Genomic DNA, 21427 nt, shown 5'->3' with positions numbered 1-21427 from the left:
GGGGGTTGAAACTGGATGAACTTTAAGGTCCCTTCCAACCCAACCCGTTCTGTGAATCTCTAAATTAAATACCTAAAGCATTTCACAAGAAGCTGGAAAATGTACAAGATGCTACATCCAATTTCGAAATACTAAAAACAGAGATGAAAAAAACCCCAAACAACTCAATCCCCTGCAGAGGAAAGGAGACTGTATCTGTTGGCGTGTTTACCCACCCGACATCACCATCCTCTCTCATGAAACTTGTTTGTACAGTACTGAAGGCAGAGTGCAGCCTGCAGTGCAAGGGCTCACACAGGACAGCAGCTCATAGGACAGGCAATCACTGGACAAAGGGCACTGGGCAGAAATCAACCTTTCAAACACCTCTGTCACAGGAGCACTGTGATGCTCTGGCACTGCATTTCCCGAGGCATGGCTTGGGCTCCACAGGCAGTGCTAGGACCAGGTGGGTCAGACTTTGCTGGCTGGGTGCTCCAAGGATTTTCCAGGTCTTACAGAATACCAGGTTGCAAGAGACCCCAAAGCTCATCTTCTCCAACCTTTCCAGGTGATGGTGCAGTTGAAATGAGCTGGCCCAGCACCCTGGCAAGCTGAGTCTTAAAACTGACCAATGTAGGGTCACTGCTGCCCTGGGGAGATGAATCCAGTGTCTGACTGTTTTCATGGGGAAACATTTTCTCCTGCAGTCCAAAGGGAACCTCCCCAGCAGTAACTTGCCACCATCAGCCCTTGTCTGTTCCATGGGACCCCTTGTGCAAAGGGAGTCTCCATCCTCCTGGCAGCCACCCTTTATATACTGGCCCATGGCAATAAGGTCTCCCCTGAGCCTTCTCTTCTGAAGGCTGAAAAAACCCAGCCCTAAGCCCTTCCTCACAGGGCTGGGCTGACAGGCCTCTGATGTAGCTCTGCCAGTCTTCTTGAAACTGCCCTTTCCATATCTCTAGTATTTGTCTTTTCAGGCTATCTTTGAGCCTCATTTCTGTGTCCAGTTCTGGGCCCCTCAGTTTAGGAAAGATGTTGAATTGCTGGAGCATGTCCAGAGAAGGGCAACGAGGCTGGTGAGAGGCCTTGAGCACAAGCCCTATGAGGAGAGGCTGAGGGAGCTGGGACTGTTTAGCCTGGAGAAGAGAAGGCTCAGGGGAGACCTCATTGCTGTCTACAACTACCTGAAGGGAGGTTGTAGCCAGGAGGGGTTTGGTCTCTTCTCCCAGACAACCAGCACCAGAACAAGAGGACACAGTCTCAAGCTGCGCCAGGGGAGGTTTAGGCTGGAGGTGAGGAGAAAGTTCTTCACAGAGAGAGTGGTTGGCCATTGGAATGTGCTGCCCAGGGAGGTGGTGGAGTCACCATCCCTGGAGGTGTTCAAGAGGGGATTGGACGTGGCACTTGGTGCCATGGTTTAGATAGGCATGAGGTGTAGGGTGACAGGTTGGACTCGATGATCCTTGAGATCTCTTCCAACCTTCTTGATTCTATTCTATTCTATTCTATTCTATTCTATTCTATTCTATTCTATTCTATTCTATTCTATTCTATTCTATTCTATTCTATTCTATTCTATTCTATTCTATTCTATTCTATTCTATTCTATTCTATTCTATTCTATTCTATTCTATTCTATTCTTTCATTACAAAAGGCTGAACATGGACAGCCAGGAGTGAGAAATGATTCTGTACTTTCCATAAACTGAACACATGCCGCACCAATTTAGAATGCAAAGTGACAATTCCTATATTAAGAATTTCCCTTTTTTGGCCTGAAATACTCATACTCAGTCTGGCAAATGTGTGACATCCAAAAACTACACAAACACTATCTCAGTAAAACATAAATCCATTAGAACTGAGAGACTCTGCAGAAGCCACCATCTTGAACCCATTACAGACAACCTGCCCAAGGGAGATAAGGGCCAGCAGCAGGGTCTCCTGGGGTGCTGAGATAAAGTGCCACAGCCAAGCCCAGCTCCTTTGCATCGTCATGATGAAAAACATACATCCCACAGTGTCCAGAGCTTTGGTTTTGAGAAAGAAAAGCTTCTGCCCTTTATCCAGCTAAAGCCCACAGCAAGCAGGAAGCAACAGTTCTGTGTTAATTCACAAGTGTCCCAAAAGCAGCCAACCTCTTGACTGTGTTTAACAGAAAGGAATCCTGAGGTCAGGTTTCCCTTTGGGATAAGGCAGGCCCTAGCATTCTGACCAATTAGCATACACACCATCTGTGGCTTCTGATTCATCACTCTGAAAGGTCTGTCTGGAGGCCTGAGTCAGTCACACTTCTTGTCCTTTGCAAACCCATGGTACTTCCCCATTTTTGTGTCTCTGGTAGGAGCAGGGCAGTGATAATCATCTTTCTTTTGACCTAATGTCTAACTTACTGTATGGTGTTCTGGTTTGTGCTCTCTGCCAGAGATTTCTTAGCTGATCTCAGCCAGGAGTCAGCCTGTCTGTGTGCCCTGTCTGCTGCTGGCAAGGACAAAGAGACAGTCCCATGATATGCTGCTGGTTGCCAAAAGGTCGCTTTTAGAAGCAGAATGAAGACTCTTTTCTCCCAGTGTTAACTGCAGTTTGAAAGAAAGGCTGCTGCTGGCACTAGTTCCCCTATCTGTAGAAGGGAAGAGACAAACCTTCCTTCATCCTTCTCCAGTTCCAAAAGCAAGATTAACCAAGGGAGGAACACAGAGAAAACAGCTGTCCAGTGCCCAGCAGCAGCAGGACTGCCAGGAATGGTGTCCAGAGGACTGTAACTGATGCAAATTCTCAAGACTCATGCCAGCTGGTGCCCAAGGGACATCTCACTCCAGAAGCAGTTCTGCTGGACCATCTCCCTGAGCAGCTGCTTGCTCTGCTTCCCCAGAAGTGTTCTGACAGTGCTATGCACCTCTCCCCAACAAGGACTATAGACATTACTTGGAGCTGATTTTTAATGCTGTCAGTAAGGACGATTTAGGTCAACACCCTCTTGCTATGTTTGGATTTACTGTCTCAAAACTTAAGGCACAAATAATATAAAGAATGAGAGCTATTTTATTAAGAACTGGGGCTGAACAGGCAAAAATGGCAGCTCAATGCACAGACCAGAGCTCTGCAGACAATGCAGTGCTAGTGGAATTCTTTAGAATCACCACTCAAAACAGGAGGTTGGAGCACAACCAAAACCACAAACCAGACACTAGAAGAAAGGCTGGAAGGGGCCAGAAGGTGCATCCTGCGGTGCAGTCAATAGCACATTTAATCAAACTTTCACAGGTTACCTATTCAAATGGTGACTAACTGCTGAAGCAAAGCTTTCTTACTAAGCTTCTATTTCAAAAAACGTTCATGGTTCCATGATGATATCACCTGCTCCTGCAGGATGTCAGTGCAAGCCTGATGTTGAACTGAAAAGAACGAACCTCATCTTTTGTCATTCCTGACAGTTGAAACTGACACACAAGAAAAAGAAAACCAAGCAATAAAAGCACAGAGAGTAACTAGAAGATGATAAAGGCATTAGTAAAGTACAAGTATTTGTAAGTTACATGCACAGAATCATGTGAAACAAACAAGTAATACAACACAACACAGCACTGCCCCTGTAAAACATTACAGATGTCTTGTATCCTGCTTCGTTCCAACAGGCATAACAACTGCAGCAGAACCACTGAATGCTTTGAGTTGGAAGGGACCTCAAAGATCATTCAGTTCCAACCCCCTGACATGGGCAGGGACACCTCCCACCAGCCCAGGTTGCTCAAGGCCTCATCCAGCTTGGGTTTGAGCACCTCCAGGGAGGGAGCAGCCACAACCTCCCTGGGCAACCTGTTCCAGTGTCTCCCCACCCTCACTGGACAGAATTTCTTCCTAATCTCCAGTCTCAGTCTGCCCTCTTCCAGCTCAAAGCAATTGCTCCCCATTCTAGCACTACGAGCCCTTAGGAAAGTCCCTCCCCTGCTTTTCTGTAGCTCCCTTCAGGTACTGGAAGGCTGGTTCGGAATCACAGAACACATCTGGTTGGAAGAGGTCTTCAAGTTCATCCAGTCCAACCTTTAACCTGGCACTGAAGGGTAAACACTAAACCACGTCTGTAACTGCCAGGTCCATTTGTACCTTGGGAGAACATGAAGCATATAGAGAAAGCTCTTTGTCCGTGGGTCAGAGACATCCCCTTGCAGGCCAGTCCTAGGAAAGAAGAAACACACAGCTGCACATCACTGCCATCAGTCTGACATTTGCCTTACACTGTTCTACTCACTGCTGACACTTCTGCTTTGAGCTTCAACAAGGGATTCTGCAAGAGCACTGTGTACAGGCATGAGGCAGCATTCTAAGAAATGCTCTAAGGAATTAAAGTCTGCCCCTAGAAGCCATCAGCTTGCAGTGAGTTTTAACCTGAAGCATTCAGCAATGAAATCCACTCCCCCACCTGCAATGTGTTTGGCATTCTGGTCTTGTACCCCTTGGCTCTGAAAGAATAAGCCCCACCTGGTTCCTGGGAACACCTCATTATGTCACAGGGCATGTATTAAATTATTTCTAGCAATTGAAGCCATTTTGCAAGATTGAGAGTGAATAACTCTGTGACATGAAACTGGACAGCTCCTGCAGGTTCTAGAAGTGGTAACAGAAGATTATGATTGCAGGCCTGTGTTCCCTTAGCTTACACTTGCACTGGCTCTTAGAGGAAGAACAAAGCCTTGCTAGAAGAGCTTTAGTGTGCCTCTGAACTCATTACACAGACACAGATGCTTCTTCTCATTGTTTTACTACAAAGAATAGACTTTTTTGAAGAGATGATTTCAATATTCACCAGAGGTTTGTACAAATATGTTTTCATAGCTCAGCAACACTTTGGATGTGTATCTCTCTAATCTCTGAGCACTCACTGATACTCTATCACACAAAGCCATTTCATTACCATCAACAGACTTTTCCAAGAAGCTGCTGCTTCCTAAGATCTTCCCTGCATGGGCACTGCTGTCACATGCCATGCACTTGGAACCAGTCTGACAAATGACACCTTAGTGAGTTCAGCTCCTAATCAGCAAGGGATTTTTCTGGATCATTCACAAAACAATTTCAAAGCTATCACTGTCCTAGTCTTGGTTAAACTAGAACTACTCCTCCGAACAAACTCCTGGTGTGCATGTGCCTTGTGTGAAGTCCAAATGAAACCAGGTTATGCTCTTAGGCAGAGGTGAGAAATCCCAGCTCTCCTTCTAGAGGTGCTCCAGGAAAAGATTAGACCTTTCCCTAAAGGGAAAGGTAGCCCCCCTAAACAGCACCACCTGTGACTGTCACTGTTAGAGGAGCAGTGTGCAAATCAGTGCTGTAAGCAGCTTACCAAAATTAAACTGAATTAAACCACATATCACACAAAATATGATCAATACTTGAGATCCAAACTGCTGCACTTCTTCCACTTCAGCAAACATCACCATGAACAGAGCTGCAATATTGGTGTTTAGGAAGAGAAAGGTGCACAGATGAAGCACCAGAGAAACTCTTGAAACATCTCTCCTTCATCAGTCCACACTGGGGCGTCTGCACTTTCCCCCAACATGTGCTATACCTACCTTGTAAATGGCTGACAGGGAGGACTCATCAACACCATGTCAAAAGATAATCTATCAAATTCCTGCAGTGTTATGCTCTGAATAAGGAAAAATAAATAAATAAATAAAAGAACATTGAGTGTTGCAAACCTCATGAAATCCTCAAGTCATCTTCCAGCTCAGCTACCTAGCAAAACACCACCTCCCACTGGACCTAATGATTGTAGGCTCTCTGCCTTGGCAAACCAGACAGTGTAGACATGCAGTGATTCCTCTACAGAAGAATGAAAACCACCAACCATGGCAGCATCTACCCATCAGCTGGAGGTGATCATTCCCCTGTGCTCAGCACTGAGGAGGCCACAGCTGGAGTGCTGTGTTCAGCTCTGGGCCCTCACTGCAGGAAGGACATTGAGGGGCTGGAGCCTGTGCAGAGCAGGGCAGTGAGGCTGGAGAAGGGCCTGGAGCCCCTGGGCTAGAGGAGGGGCTGAGGAAGCTGGGGGTGTTGAGGCTGGAGAAGAGGAGGCTGAGGGAGACCTCATTGCTCTCTACAGCTCCCTGAAGGGAGGTTGCAGTGAGCAGAGGGCAGCCTCTGCTCCTTAGTGGCAAGCAACAGGAGCAGAGGAAATGGTTCCAAGCTGCCCCAGGGGAGGCTCAGGCTGGATGTCAGGAAATATTCAGATGTTCTCTGTGATTCTGTCTGCTCATGCTTTCAGAAGAGGTATAGAGTGGGTCTTTCACATCAAAACACTGACTAGTTATTTCTCCCCAACTCTCCTCCAAATGCAGTATCATTATTCAGATATGAAGCCTTTGTACATCAAACCCAGCATTTAAGTATTCCAACCAAGTGCCAAATTACTGGTTATTCTCAACAGACAGAACATCTGAACAGCTAAGTAGCTGAAGTGATGCATGATCATTCTTACAGGGCCCCACCCTGGGGTATAACTGTTAGGAGCTCACTATAAATGGATGTCCAGAGACAGGACAAGGGGGAATAGTTTGAAGCTGAAGCAGAGCAGGCTTAGACTGGAGCTCAGGAAGTTCTTCAGTAGGAGGGTGGTAAGACTCTGTAATAGGTTGCCCAAGCAGTTTGTGAATGCCTCCTCTCTGGAGCTGTTCAAGGCCTTGAGCACCAAAGTTTAGCTGAGAGGTGTCCCTGCCCAGTGCAGGGGGTTGGAGTACATGATCTCTGAGGTCCCTTCCAACCTGAGCCGTTCTAGGATTCTAGGGTCCTGTGAAGTTTGCTTCATTCCTGTTTCCACCCAATAAAATCCCTCTCAGAGATATTCTATAGCTGAAAGCTCCACTCTGCACAAGTATTTCTGTTCAGAGAGAAAGGAGTTGGGTCTGTGGCATGAACTAATGACACAAGTAGAAGTTCCTCTAGACTAAATTTTAACCAACACTAGAAAGACAACATATTAAGGAGCCAACAGCAAAGGATCATGAGCTGGACAGAGAAATCACTGCCTTACAGATTTTGAGGGATATCTACAGAGCAAATGCAATCTAAGCACCCACAGAAACCAGAGCAAAGCTGCTGGGCTTTGCCAGTATACTTAAAGCAGATCTGACTGCCTGCAACCTGTTCTCCTTTGCTGCGAGGAGGCAGGCAAGTGTGCTTGTTCTTGTCCACATAAAACTGCACACTGCCCTGGGGCTGCTCACTACTGAGTGCTGCATAAGCACTTAACCTTCAGTCCCCTGCTTCAGCCTTACTCAGGCTGACAGCTTCAAACTAATCCAGTCTCTTTTACAGTTTTACAACATGACAGTAAAAGAAGATTAAGAGCCTATAGTTATTTGTAAATAATTGCAGGCAACATGACGTGCTTGCTCTGCCCTTCCATTGCTAGAACAGAACCCAGTTTTACCCAGGTCTTCAAATAACTGGGAAAAGGGACAGAATTCCTAAAACGGGTGAAATGCTGAACCCACAGAACACTGCCAGGCTGCCCCAGCCAAGGTATTTTCTTGTGCTTTTCTGAGCTAAATCTAACTGCAAAATGAAGGCTTTGCCTCCAAGTAATTCCTATTATTTCAAATACATGAAAAGATTTTTTTAATCTAAAAATACCATTTTTGTCATTCCTTTATGGGTGGTAAACATTCTTCTTCACATTCATGCAACCTTCCTTGACGCAGCAGTCAAGGCTTGCAGGCAAAGGCTGTATCTGCGAGTATCCCTCTGACTTCAAAAAGGAATTGTAGCACAAGAAACCAAAGTTACTGTCCAGCTGCTGTATTTATAACACAGAAACGGAGTCTTTTCGTTTCTCATGTTACTAGTAAGGAAAGTGAAGACAACTCACTACTATACATGCCAGACTGGAGTGAAAAAGACAGGTCATTACTCACCTCAATTGTCTTTGCCCACAGTGGTGTGCCAGGGAAGTTGTGCTTGTAGACCTCATTAGCAAGAGTGTTGACATCAACAGCAGCAACAACTTCTGCCCACCTGCAGCTTTCTAAAATTAAAAAAAGAATCTGAAAGCTGCAGCTTCTCCTTACTGCTCTTGTTCAGTTGTGCTACAGCTACACTTCAAAGGAAGGGAACTGACAAGCTGTGCTCTGCTGCCTTTATAACTTCATGGGACAAATAACCAGCACTTGCCTCAACACAGAAGCCAGCTGCACACTTCCTCAGCTGGAGATCCAGTCACACCAACTCCCAACACACCACAACCCTGCGAAGTTCTCACCTGCAGGCAGCTGGTCTCAGGAACTAGGAAGTTCCTTAGCTAAGGGAACAGTGCTTGAGTCAACCTGCTGAGCCCCCATGGCACTGCTTGAGTCCCTCCAGCCACTGACAGCTTACAGGGACTGCACGGGCTGTGAGAGAATTGGTTGGGTTGGAAGGAACCTCCAAATGTCATCTAGTCCAGTCCCTCTGCACTCAGCAAGGACATCTTCCACTAGATCAGGTTGCCCAGAGCTTTGTTGAGCCTGACCATGAATATCTCCAGGGACAGGGCCTCAACCACCTCTCTGGGCAACTTCTCACTGAGAAAAAATGGCACCAATAAATCTGTTTGAGGTATGCCTGCTCTTGCAACAAAGCTTTCAGAAGTTTCCTGAAAACATTTGAGAGAGTTGGAGTTGCTCAGAAGGCTCCAGAGAGATCTTAGAGCAGCCTTCCAGTATTTGAAGGTGGTCAGATGAGAGCTGGAGAGGAATTTATTACAGAAGAATGAAGAGACAGGATGAGGAAATGGCTTCAGACTGGCATAAAGTGAATTTAGATCAGACATTCAGATGAAATTTTTCTCCATAAGGGTGGAGAGGCACTGGAACAGGTTGCCCAGAGAAGTGGAGTTCCAATCCTGACAGCATTCAAGGCCAGGCCAGATGGGATCTTGACCAACCTGGTCTGTTAGGAGTTGTCTCTGCCCAAGGCAGGAGGGTTAGAACGAGCTGATCTTTAAGGTCTCTTCCAACCCAAGCCATTCTATGGTTTGTGTTTATATCCCAATAAAACCTTGCGCCTTGAACCCAACAGGTGCCTCCATGAGGCTCAATGTCCCCAAACTACCAAACACTTTGAAGGACAGTATTTGGCAGCTCCTCTTTTCATGGTGTCAAAGGAAGCACTTCTGAACACTTATAGAAGTGTTTCTGAAAAGAAGAGTAACGAACCCATTGCCAGCTAAAACCCTGAGAGAAATAGACACTAAAAAGAATGTCCATAGTCAATGGCTAATTTCCAGAGTGACAGGATACTAGGTTCTGCAGAAGCTGAAGACATCAAAAGCACAGCATCTAACCCACTTCTCACCACATTACCCTATTTATTGTCACTACTAACTACAACACCTTCACTGAGGCTTTTTATCCAGGACAGGCTGTGGTCACTGCTGTAACTGCAGGCAGAAAATAGTGCCCCTAGCTCCTGACACATGAGGCCAGTTTCAAGCACCAGGAAACTCACATCACAGTCCCCAGAAAAAAAGCTGCATCTGCGACACAGGTGACTGAGAAGAGTTGTTTGTAAATCAAAAGGAACAAGGCAAGCAGCCACATGCCTCTGAGCAGCCTCACAACATGCTCAAGCCACACATTAACCAAAGACTTCATGAGAACTTACAAACTCCTGCTAGCCAGCTAATCATTTACAGTTGAAGAGGGTGAAAAAACAACTAGGGTGTCCCCAGTGAGTCTAATTTGGAGTGGTGTAGTTATCACCCATCTCCTGTCTTTCAGGTTTTCAAGGCTATCTTATTAAAATGGGGAGATGAAAGAGAAACCCACAGTGCTGGAACAACTACAGCAGGTGTCTCAGCAAAGAGCAGCCTGGCTCTCCTGGGTTGACTTGGTGCAACAGAGAGCAAACAGAACAGGTGTGCAGAGGAGAAAGATTTACAGCCAGCCAGCAATCAAGGGTCAACATACAAACCATTATCTGCAGTTACTGTGTCGACATTTGGACCATGGATTGTAAGGAAGTAGTAAAGTCAGGAATATTGGTGGAGAGGAGAATGGCTGCACCTGCGGGCACGGCACAGGTATGTACACACTGACACCTAGTGAAGAGCAGCCTGCCCTCACAGCTTGCCTGGCCCAGCCTACAGGCATATTCTAGAAGCAACAATTTCACCTTCCCAAAGCAAAGCTGTAACACCTAAGGCATGGGAACCAATTTCAAGTGCTGGTTAGGAACTGCTCTTCTCATTTACTCCTCCAGTCCTCCAGACACCTTCTCCTGACAAGCTGATCCTTGCTGTGTGTTCCAGGCACTCCAAAAGAAACTAAATCAAACAAGACCTTCAGACCGTTACCTACATTAACATGGAGCTTTCAAATGACACTTGGGAGGACAAGCAGTGTGCTTTCCCTCACAGCTCACAATTCACTCATCCTCCTTACTAACACCAAGCCAACCTCTCCCTGCATACACAGGAGCCCTGAGGATGCATGTCAAGGGACTGCAGGGGCATGCAAATACTGAAAGACAGCACACAGCAATTTACTGAGCCCCCTGCAAGGCCACCTTCATGCTAATCCACATGGAAAAGGAGCAGAATGTTTCCTGAACGATTCCACCCCACATCCTCTCTTCCCAATTCAAAGACCTGATAATTTTTGCAAAGCTTCTCCTCCTTTCCATTCAAAAGCCATGGCTCATTTGGGAGTTCCTGTGATAGAACAGCCTCCCTCCAAGAGCTGATTAAGTTGTTTGTGTGGAAATACCCTGGAAACAAATGAAGGAGCTGGAGCAGGCAGGCAGATCTCACACGTCCAGTCTCACATAGAAAGCTTGTGGAAATTTAACCACGGCAAACCCAAAACCTTCTCAAAGGACTTCTGCTCCTGGGATTTCAGGAACTGCCATGTCCCGCTGTGTTATTCTCTCTGGATACAGCAATCACATTTATGATTTGATGACTGCAGGAATGGACCCTAAAATAAGACTGAAAGTAGAATCTCAAAAAACTCCAAACCATAATCAAAACTGTGTTTAATTGCCCTCATTGACAAAAGCCACAACAGCAATTGAGAAAAATGAAAATGCCCCTGAACTGCTGACTCAGCGAGCTGTTAAATCAGCTCCCCAGAATCCACGGCTGGATTTCAATACAGTAACAGACACAGCTCTGGAGATTTATATTTTTTCCCCAAATAAATATGCCCAATTTTCAAAACAGTCATTTAAGAGAATTACAGCTACACAGAAAACCATTTCAGTGTATGCAGAGTAGAGAAAAAAAGAATCCACATTTCCCTGTGAACACTTGTGCTGGAGCACTTGTTTTGCAATAGTGCTCAGCACCACAGGTCCTGAGCAGACACCTCTCTCTCCTCAAAAAGGTGTTGGAGCTGGAAAGGACACCAGAGAAATGATGGGGAAGCTATGACAGGAGCTGCTACCACCTATTTTAGGCAGACTAGATTGTAATAGTCCTGTCTTGGCTGAAAGGGTGGCTAGGAGAGCCTTCAGTACCTGAAAGGGGCTAAAAGGCAGCTGCAGAGAGACTGTTTGCAAAGGCTTGCAGTAACAGGACCAGGGGCAATGGCTTCAAACTAGAGCAGAGCACATTTAGATCGGATGTGAGGAACAAGTTCTGCACCAGGAGGCTGCTGGAACGCTGGAACACTGGAACAGGTTGCCCAGGGAGGTGGTTGAGGCCCCATCCCTGGAGATACCCAAGGTGAGGCTGGAGAGGGCTCTGGGCAACCTGATCTAGTTGGGGATGTCCCTGCTGAGTGCACAGGGATTGGACTGGATGGCCTCTGGAGGTCCCTTCCACCCCAAACCATTTTGTAATTCTATGATTCTATTAGGAAATCAGTGGACTCAAATCTGAATCACCCCTCTAGGAAAGTCCTTATTTTGCACCCTTCTTGAAATCACCAGAACCCATGCAGCAGAAAGTTTTCAGCTGCTACTGAAATTGCTTAGAGAGGTGTGGTGGTCTGAGCTCTGACTGGACTTCAGGAGCTCAAATGATAACAGATTGAGATTTCTCCCCTGCCCCTCTCCTTTTCTCCCGGCAAGGTGGAGAGAGAGAAGAAAGAGTCAAAAAAAAGGGTAGGGGAGAGGGGAAGTAAATTAGTGAAAGAAATAGTCTGGAATCAGTTTGGAAGTAGTAGCACACAGGAGCTTCTGATTTGGAGAGCAAACCCAAAGGGTGTCATTGTCAAACCTTGGAAATAAAAGTTCTGAAACGACTTTATCTGTCCTTCTCCACTTCAGAATCAATGACTTTGTCATGTGCTTCTAGCAGACCTCAAAATGAACATAGATCTGTTTATATTCACAACTGTACTTCTGCAGAAGAGCCATCAGTAGCAGCAGAGCAGATGAAATACAGAGTGTGCCACAAGGGCAGAGCACAGCAGCTCCCAGCCTACTGCAAAACCCCATGCAGAACAATACTCTAACAGGTGTGTGGACACTGATGGGAAAGGGAAGATTAGTCATATGTTTGTCGCTCCTGTTTCCTCTTAAACAGAGAGCAAAGATTTCCATTTGAAGTTGCCAGCTCCTGGCTGAAATGGTTATGCTGAAGTGCCCATGGCTATCAGCATGGCTATCAGCAAACTCAACACTCACTTCCTGCAGGATACTCACAGCAGCTTCTTCAGTGCTCTGTCCATACAGGATTTGCTCCTGTCCAGCCATACAAAGGATGCAAATTTACACAACAGGAACTCTACACCAATTCAAATCCCAGTTTTCACACTTAGAAAATGTTTTACCCATCCCATATGGCCAGGCTCATGTTGTATCACTCATCACCTAACTACCCCCCGTGAAAGCCAAGCCTATGTGCATGCCTACAGGATGCCCTGGTGCCTTGGATGATGATCCTGTGCATGTCCATGATCCCGATCCCACCTGCAGCAGAGGTGGGCGAGCAGAAGGCAGAGCAGGTATGAGTGAAAGGAGTATCACAGCCCTCCCGGCGGCAGCCAGCTGGCTGGTCAGAAGGCACATGGACTTCTCTCCCAATTGCTCCTGGGCACCTGGTGCCGTCTTGCAGGCCAGGAATGCTTTCAGGCACTGCTCAGTTTCCAACCACAGTCCCTAATGCAGACACCTCACTGCCCAACCCCCCGTACCAAGGGGCCCCACGCAGCCCCCGGCAGCAGGCTGCGGGACAGCCCCAAGCCACAAGGCCACCTTCCCGCCCTGCTGGGGGGAGGCTGTGCCTGCCGCAGCTCCCTGCCCCTCGGTGCTTGTGCAGGAGAGCGAGGGCAGCGAACACGCCGCAATGGGGAAAGGCTGCGGGAGGAGAGGGGCGACCTTCGCCTGCCTCTCGAGGCGGTGCCCTCCGCCGCACACCCCGGGGCCGGGTCCCGTCGAGCAGCCGGTGCCGCTGGGGCGGAGGTGGGGGAAGGGAGGGGTGCGCACGGCGGCAGCGGGCACCGAGGGACGCGCCGGCGGCGGCTGCTGGCCGGTACCTTTCAGGGCCTGGTGCATTCCCCCGATGCCGCTGTACAGCTCCAGCACCCTCAGCGGCGCCATATTCCGGTGCCCGGCGCCCGGCCCTCCCGGCGGCCTCCGCGAGCTCCGCCCGCCCGTTCTGCCGCTCTTTGGTTCCGCCGTGCCCGCCCTGCCCGGTGGCCCTCGGCGTGGCAGCTCCCTGCCAGCGCCCGTCCGCTGCGCAGTCCCGGAGCAGCGCTTTTGGCACCACTGACCTGCCCAAGCCACAGGAGCAGAGGAAATGCTTCCAAGCTGCCCGAGGGGAGGTTCAGGCTGGATCTCAGGCTTAGTTAGCCCCGGAGCACGAAGCCACTGCCTGCCTTGGCAGGTCCTGCTGCCCTCTGAGGTGGCCGTGGAGCTGATACCGGCCGGCAGCCCCGCCAGACGTCTGGGAGCGAGGGATCAGAAAGGCCAGCTATCAACCATTAGTCCCTTCAGGGTCAACATCTCCTGCCGAGGGCTCGCTGCAGGGGAAGCAATGAAATCGCCGACCCCGTTGCCCTTCCTCAGGCCTTGTGCCACCACAGGGGTCCAGCAGGTGCTGGGGAGCTGGAGGCCAAGCATCAGGGCATCAGGGCAGGCTGGGGACATGAATGTGGGCAGCTTGTGCCCATCCAGGGCACCAAGAAGGGGCCTGTCCCAGCGTGGGTGTGCAGGCCTGCTGGGCAGTGGCTGCCAATGCTGGTCTGCAGCCCTGTGGGCGTTCGGTGATTTCAGTGCAGTGGCAGTTTTGAGAAGTCATTGCACAGGCTGCTGGTGCAACAGGAAGGAAGGAAATAACTGATGAAACAGAATTTGCCATCATGCTATCAGATTGCTCTTGCTAAATTGGAAAGGAAGAGGCACCTCAAACACAACAAAGCAGTTTGCTCTATAAGTGTTAGATGTGCATGCACAGCTATATATACATAGCTAGGTGTGTAACAGCCTGGGTAAGTGTCCTGCAGCATGCAGCAGCACACACTCACCTAGGCCTCACATCACCCAGTTCGATTCTAAAATGAAGGTGGAAGCTTAAAGAGCCTCTCTAAACCTGAACATCATTCTCTAATAATTTATTGAGTTAAGCATATTGTTGTATTTCCTCCTAGAAACCTGTCAAAAATAAGGTAGAATTGGGGATTTTTTTTTTTCTTCAAAGCTGCCTTGTTTCATACTCACTCCTACTTCTTGCCTTTTGGTAGAGGAAAAATTTCTGGCTGAAAGTGGAGGGAGGAAAACAGAGAAATCTGCTGCCTTTCAGTGCACTTCTCCAGATCATGGGACACATTAGGTGCAGAAAACAGTGGAATTAGAGGGGAAAAAAGGGGGCAGGGGGGTGCAAAGTAAGAATACTGGCTGTTGCCTTTTTTTTATTTTATCTTGTTTTTAAGCAGATCTGTCATTCACTTGTGGATTTTCATCATCAGTCTGGGGCTGCTGCTTTATTTGTCAGCCATGGAAGAAAGCAGGTGACTAGGACATGGCATCCAAGGTCTACTTCTAGAACTTCTGAAAGAAAGTACAGCAGCCAAGGTAGCAGAGGAAAGCAGAAGTCAGTGGTGAGACAGGCTGCCTGCAGGGACAGCTGACAGAGTGTGGGGAATCACTTGGCATAGCAAAATAAGGACTGTGCCAGATGGACAAAACAGCCATGGGACACAGACAGTAGAGGCTGTCACAGAGGGAGTTCAAGATGGTGAGGGCCTGGAGAATAAGTCCTGTGAGGAGCAGCTGAGGGACCTGGGCTGTCTGCAAAGAAGGAGGCTGAGAGTAGACCTCATGGCTCTCTACAGCTCCCTGAAAAGATGTTGCAGAAAGACAGGCACTGGTTTCTTCTCACAAGTAACTCATGATAGACCAAGAGGGAATGGCCTCAAGCTGCACCAGGGGAGGCTTAGGCTGGACATTAGGAAGCATTTAGGAAGCACAGAGGAGCAGTATTTCCTTAGACAGGGAGACATAGCTGAGCCTGGGTTTTCCCTCTGCTTTCCCCAGCTGAGGTATTCGTGCCTTCACACATGGGAAAGGCGGAGTCTGATGGAGAAAGCAGTAGAGATGTCTCTGCTAGACTGGCAGCACGTCCCTTGCTTAGGGAAAATCCTCCGCCTACCTCCTCCAGCAGCGTAGCCACCTGGGGATTCTGATCAGCCTGCCTCCGCTCTGCAACAAATTTGTAAACTAGGCTGGGATTTTACTGGCTGCTAATTGCAAAGAATGGGAAACTCCAAGGGGATGGACTAGATGACCTTTCAAGGCCCCTTCTAGCCCTTAACATTCTGTGACTCTAGTGCTCATTTGTAAACAACGGCCAGTTGTCAGTTTTCCAGTTCCGTGGAACTGTGGCTGCCATAACCTGATTCTCATCGTTGACACCTGTGAAAGGGACCAAACTGAAAACAGGGAATCTGGCAACCATCACTTTTGGTGCTCCTCCCTTTATAACTGTGGAGTCAGCATGATGCTAGCCATACTTTTTGGATAGCCCTTCCATAATAGTATGTGAGGTATGCTGCTTATTTCAAAGCCCGGGGCAATGGCTGAGAAGTGCCAAGGTCTGTGGCCATTCATCTCTTTATTATGACAGAAACCTGAATGACTGCAGAGAGAGGATGAGCCCTGTGAAGGTGATGGTTCATACTTCACTGGGGAAATTTGCTTGCAGGGGCTGGCCCTGCCATGGGGCAGGCTAATCTGCTCACTCTTTGTCTTGTGACCCCAAAGCAGCCCCATGTCTGCAGTTTCCCAGCTGGCTTTCTCGTAGTCAAATTTGGATTTTGTCACAGCTCCTTCTTTCTCCACTCCATGTATATGGAATGGATAGAATTCCTGCACATCTCAATGAACATTTCATTTGATTAACAGAGATGATAAATAACAGGGTTGAATCACAGGATTGCCTGAAGACCAGCCAGAAAATTTCAGCCATAGCCTAACATCTTCTGTACACAGCTGTCAGACCATGTCTGTAATCACCTCATCCAGATGTCTGTTAAACACCTTCAGTGATGGTGACTCTACCACTTCCCTGGGCAGTGCCCCAGGATCCTTTCAGTGAGGAAGTGTTTTATAATATCTAATCTAAACCTCCCCTGGCACAACTTGAGGCCATTTCCTCTCATTCTATCACTTGTTACCTGGGTGAAGAGGCCAGTCCCCACCTCACTCCAGCCTCCTTTCAGGGAGTTGTAGAGAGCAACAAGTTCTCCCCTCAGACTCCTTTTCTCCAGGCTGAAGAACCCCAGCTCCCTCAGCCACTCCTCCGAGGACTTCTGTTCCAGACCCCTCACCAGTTGAAGTCCAATGTCCATCTTGTAACGTTTTTCAGGACACAAGTCTGGGCTGTTTCCTGAATCAGTAATGGCTCAGACAATAGAGATAACTATAAATGACAGCTGACAGACTTCTCTAACAAGATTTTAGTTTATTCTAAGGAGCACATCTACAGAGCTATGCAAATGCACTGATGAAGGAGCTGCTTTCTTGATGCTAATATATTTGAAGTGAATTGGTAATATAGAGACATTTTTGGAGCGATTGGCATATCACATTGGCCATAGATACTACATTGGCATGTGATACCAGCATTTTCATTGAGACAGCTCCTGCCTCCTAGCAACTGGCAGCACTTCCTCTGTGTAGAAGTTTCCAAAGTTTGCCCACATCCCTGATGAGTGTGGCATGATACAGACAATCATGCTCAATCTCAAGCTGTTGTCCTGGTAACCAATAAACACAGCTAGTGAAACAGCTGCATGTGGTCAGAGGAACGTGCAAACGAAACCACTGCAATATTTTCTCTTCTTAAAACGCTTTTCAATTGTTCAAAACGTTACAGTTATCAGCGCTGCCAAACACCATCACAGCAACATGGACAGCACACTGCCCTGAGATTCTGCATTGCCCTTGGCAGCTGAAAGGTGGAATTACAAACCAGGGCCGGCCCAAGGACTTGTGTGCTCGAAGAGAAGGAAAGATTCTCACTGTTGTGTTTCTGTCATTCACACCAGCAACAACTGCATCCCACAAACTGCACCAAACACCCTATAGGCATCTCCAGCCTTCTGTGGTTACAGGGAACTCTGCTCCCTGCCCGCCCATCTGCAGCAGAGCAGGCTGCCCTGCCAGCTAACCAGTGCCCTGCACCAGCCTGTCAGCAGGAGGCTCCCAGTCTGCACTGCATGTCACAGGGTTTTATCGATGCCACAATACCCGAGCAGTATGAACTGCTTGAGGTTTCCCTTGAATGTAACCCCTCAGTGTAAGGATAGGTAATGGAAGATGGTGGCCCTGTAGCTGTGACCTATTTGTGAGCATTTCCTCTGTGTTCAAAACATGGAGAGAGAGCAAGGAAATATTCTGCTGGGAGACATTTTCAGCACTAGATGTTTAAAAGTGCACTCACAGTGATCAGCTAAAACTTCCATACAGGAAAATAATGTTGACAACTGAACAGCAATCAGTGCTTCTTGTGCCCCAGTGTCTGGTGTCACCTGCAAATACCTGAGAAGATCAGGAAAAGTGCACTGACATTTCAGCTGTCTGGAAGGGAAACTCATGTTCTGGGTCAGAAACTGCTGTGGCTGTGAAGGAATGTGAGGCATGTGCTACCCTTGCACTCACAGAAGCACAGAATGTTAGGCATTGGAAGAGACCTCCAGAGAGCATCCAGTCCAACCCCCCTGCCAGAACAGCATCACCCAGGGCAGGTCACACAGGAACACATCCAGGTGGGTTTGGAGTATGTCCAGAGAAGGAGACTCCACAATCTCTCTGGGCAGCCTGCTCCAGGGCTCCAGCAGCCTCACAGGGACAAAGTTTTTCCTTATGTTTATGTGGAGCCTCCTCTGCTCCAGCTTACCCCCAGCACCCCTTGTCCTGTCCTTGGACACCACTGCATTGTGATCACTGCACTGCAAAACCCCTCAGTGTCTAGCATCAGTTATCGTTTCCACAGCAGATTACTAACAACACTGAAAACCTTTTGCAGTTTATCAGAATTGGTCTGTACTGGATGTTTTTGGAGGGAATTTTTCAGCCTTGGCTTCTGCTAAAGTGGTGCTTAGTGAAGCAGCTGCCAGCCACAGAGCTGGCATTTCTGAGAAGCCTGCAGAGCTGTGACAGTGTGGTTCAGAAGCCTGCCACTGCCACTTAGCATGGCACGCATTTGCAAGGCTGAAAATGAAAGCCACATCAAACCTGGTCTGTCAGCCTTCCCCAGTTTCTAAGAACTCTGTTTAGGGGAAATTTGTGTAGCTGAAATTATTGGGCAGAGCCATCAGACAAAGCTTTGTAACCTTTCTCCCCTCAAATGAAACATCTCCATGTTTCAGGATTTTATTCCCAGGTTCTGGAGCTATGGCTGTGCTCTGTAGATAAGGAACAAAAAGACATTGCTTCTTTACTGAAATCTTTATGTTTATGGTTTAAATAAATGGAAAGCTAAATAAACCTGGCCTGTTTGTTGTGTTTGGCCTGCGGTGGTCACCCTGGCTGGATGAGACTCTCATGTTTACCCAGTGTTATTGACTTTCCTGTTGTACTTACACATTCCAGTGCTTGACCAAAAAAATAAAGGGTAAAAAAAGGCTAGTAATCAAAACAACCCCAGAGTATGGAGATATGAAACTTTTGCTGGACTGAACTAAACAGACCCTGAGCTCATGAGGCCCACTGCAGTTAGCCTAAATGATTACTGCTGCAAGGAGCTTGTGTTGAGTGAGAGCCCAGAGGGGTGATGGGGAAGGGGCAATGGCAGGCGCAGAGCCAGGCAATGCTCATGGGGAGGTCAGTGCAGGCTGCTCTGAGGCTGAGGGAATGGCCTGGGAGATCCCAGCTTGCTTGCAGCAGCAAGAGGGAACAGCAAGGTGTCGGCTGCTCTCTTGGAGGAGCAGGGTGAAGGACAAGAGAGCAGTGTAGATGGGGAGCTTGGGTGTGTCTCTTTGCCTAAGGCAGGAACTTTCACCCCCCACATCCCTGTGTATTCACAGCCTGTAGTGTGCAAAACCAGACAAACTTGAAGCTGTGTGTTGGTGCCAGCTGTGCCTTTTGCCCACTTCTATTGCATTTAGTCTGCTGGTATCACCTAAAGTTTTTGTATACCACAGACTTGTCTTCTAAAGGAGTTCAGCCCCCACCCAGACTTTGGTTTTCACTCAGTCCAATGTGATTACATTTAATCTTTGACTAAGATTGGCACAGGAAGTGACATCTCTCCTGCTGGCCACTGTGAGGGTAGGATTTCAGCAGTAGTGTGTTTTCTCCAGAGAGAAAGGAAATCTTTAATGAAGCTGCAGCAGAGCTCTAAGTGTGGACTTGCTGAGCTTTTCTGAAATTAGATAAACCACAGCTGCACAAAGTAAGTACCATCAAACCCACCCAAGAAGCTGAGCACTTGAGGCCTTGGCAGCAAGGAAGTGTCTTCTACCCTGGCACTTTGTAGATTCACAGCTGATTTAAAGCTTTTTGCTAATATTTATGAACTGCAGTTACAGAAGTAACCCCACTGCAAATCTCCTCTTTCTTATTTTGGATTTCTCTACATTCTAAAGCTTAGTAGCTGGGACATAGCTCTTCTCTAACAGAAAGACTCTTGGAAAACAGTCTATAGAAAAGAACAGAGCTGAAGAAGTCATGAGATTTTGTAAGGATAAACTGAAATAAGGATAAATTGAACAGTTATCCTGCAAAAAAAATCCCAGCTAAAATACAAAAGTGTCATATTTGGCTACTAGGTATTAGGGGCAATGGCTTCAAGCTAGAGCAGAGCAGATTTAGATTGGATGTTAGGAACAAGTTCTGTACCATGAGGGTCATGGAGCACTGGAATAGGTTGCCCAGGGAGGTGGTTGGGGCCCCATCCATGGAGATATTCAAGGTGAGGCTCAAAAACGCTCTGGGCATCCTGAGGAGGATGTCCCTGCTGAGTACTGTGGGGGTTGGACTGGATGAGCTTTGGAGGTCCCTTCCAACTCAGATCATTCTGTGTGATTCTATCTTTTGGGCTCACTTCCCCCAGTTAAGTATTGCCTCAAGTCTTGGGGAGTTCCTAAAATTGAAGCAAACCTCTTTTAGAAAAAGGCTGGGAATTTGAAATGGTATTTTTGCTGATACAGTCTGGAAAGAGAAGCCTCAATAAGTCTGACCTAAATGGGTCAAGGCAGCCTAAAAAAGGTCTTTCTGAAGAAGAGAAAGCTTGCACAAAACATGTGCCAGTATGACTGGCAGTGGCAATACTCAGCTGCAGGGAGTTGGGCTGATTTAAGCCTCCAGCAAACATGTTTCACATAATTCATAAATAAATACAATGGGAAACTGTTGGCAGTGTGCTGGAAATCTGCATGTCAGCTAAGGCCCTGAGGATGGCTTCAGTGCACTTACAGGGCCAAGTCAGACGGAGCACTCGTCTCCTGCAGGATAGGACACCGGTTCTCAAAACCTGACAGAATGAAACTCCAGTCATTAATTAGCCAGCCCAGGGTGATCATGTTTATAGGTCACATTGCTCCAGGCCTCAGGTGTATTGTAGTATAAAAATATAATGTCATAGAGTCACAGAATGGTTTGGGTTAGAAAGGACTTGAAAGTTCATCCAGTTCCAACCCCCTGCCATGGGCAGGGACACCTCCCACCAGCCCAGGTTGCTCAAGGCCTTATCCAGCCTGGCCTTGAACACCTCCAGGGAGACCTCCCTGGGCAACCTGTTCCAGTGTCTCCCCACCCTCACTGGAAAGAATTTCTTCCTAATTTCCAATCTAAATCTGCCCGCCTCAAGCTTCAATCCATTCCTTCTCATTCTGTCACTACAAGCCCTTGTAAAAATCCCTTCCCATTTTCTTGTAGCCCCCTTCTTCAGGTACGGGAGGGCTGCTTTAAGGTCTCCTTGGAGCCTTCTCTTCTCCAGGCTGAAGAGCCCCAACTCTCCAAGCCTGTCCACATAGGGGAGGTTCTCCATCCTTCCATTCATCTTCATGGCCTCCTCCAG

General features: G+C 47.8%; 1 protein-coding gene across 2 annotated transcripts in view; it reads right to left on the bottom strand.

Annotated features, from left to right (window-relative positions):
* TRDMT1 (tRNA aspartic acid methyltransferase 1) overlaps nucleotides 1-13506 on the bottom strand; it is a 33189-nt gene extending 19683 nt beyond the window's left edge. The window contains exons 1-4 of one of the 2 annotated variants that reach the window (XM_054389967.1): nucleotides 13443-13506; nucleotides 7899-8008; nucleotides 5556-5632; nucleotides 4090-4161 (exon numbers count right to left, since the gene is read on the bottom strand). In XM_054389967.1, coding sequence (XP_054245942.1) covers nucleotides 4090-4161; nucleotides 5556-5632; nucleotides 7899-8008; nucleotides 13443-13506 — 323 coding nt within the window. The remainder of the gene's footprint in view (nucleotides 1-4089; nucleotides 4162-5555; nucleotides 5633-7898; nucleotides 8009-13442) is intronic. The other variant, XM_054389969.1, reaches the window with a different exon arrangement.
* Nucleotides 13507-21427: the final 7921 nt, after the last annotated feature.

Source organism: Indicator indicator, chromosome 20 (genome assembly GCF_027791375.1).
Source record: "Indicator indicator isolate 239-I01 chromosome 20, UM_Iind_1.1, whole genome shotgun sequence".
NCBI classification, from domain to species: domain Eukaryota; kingdom Metazoa; phylum Chordata; class Aves; order Piciformes; family Indicatoridae; genus Indicator; species Indicator indicator.
This window is presented reverse-complemented; position numbering and strand designations above follow the sequence as displayed.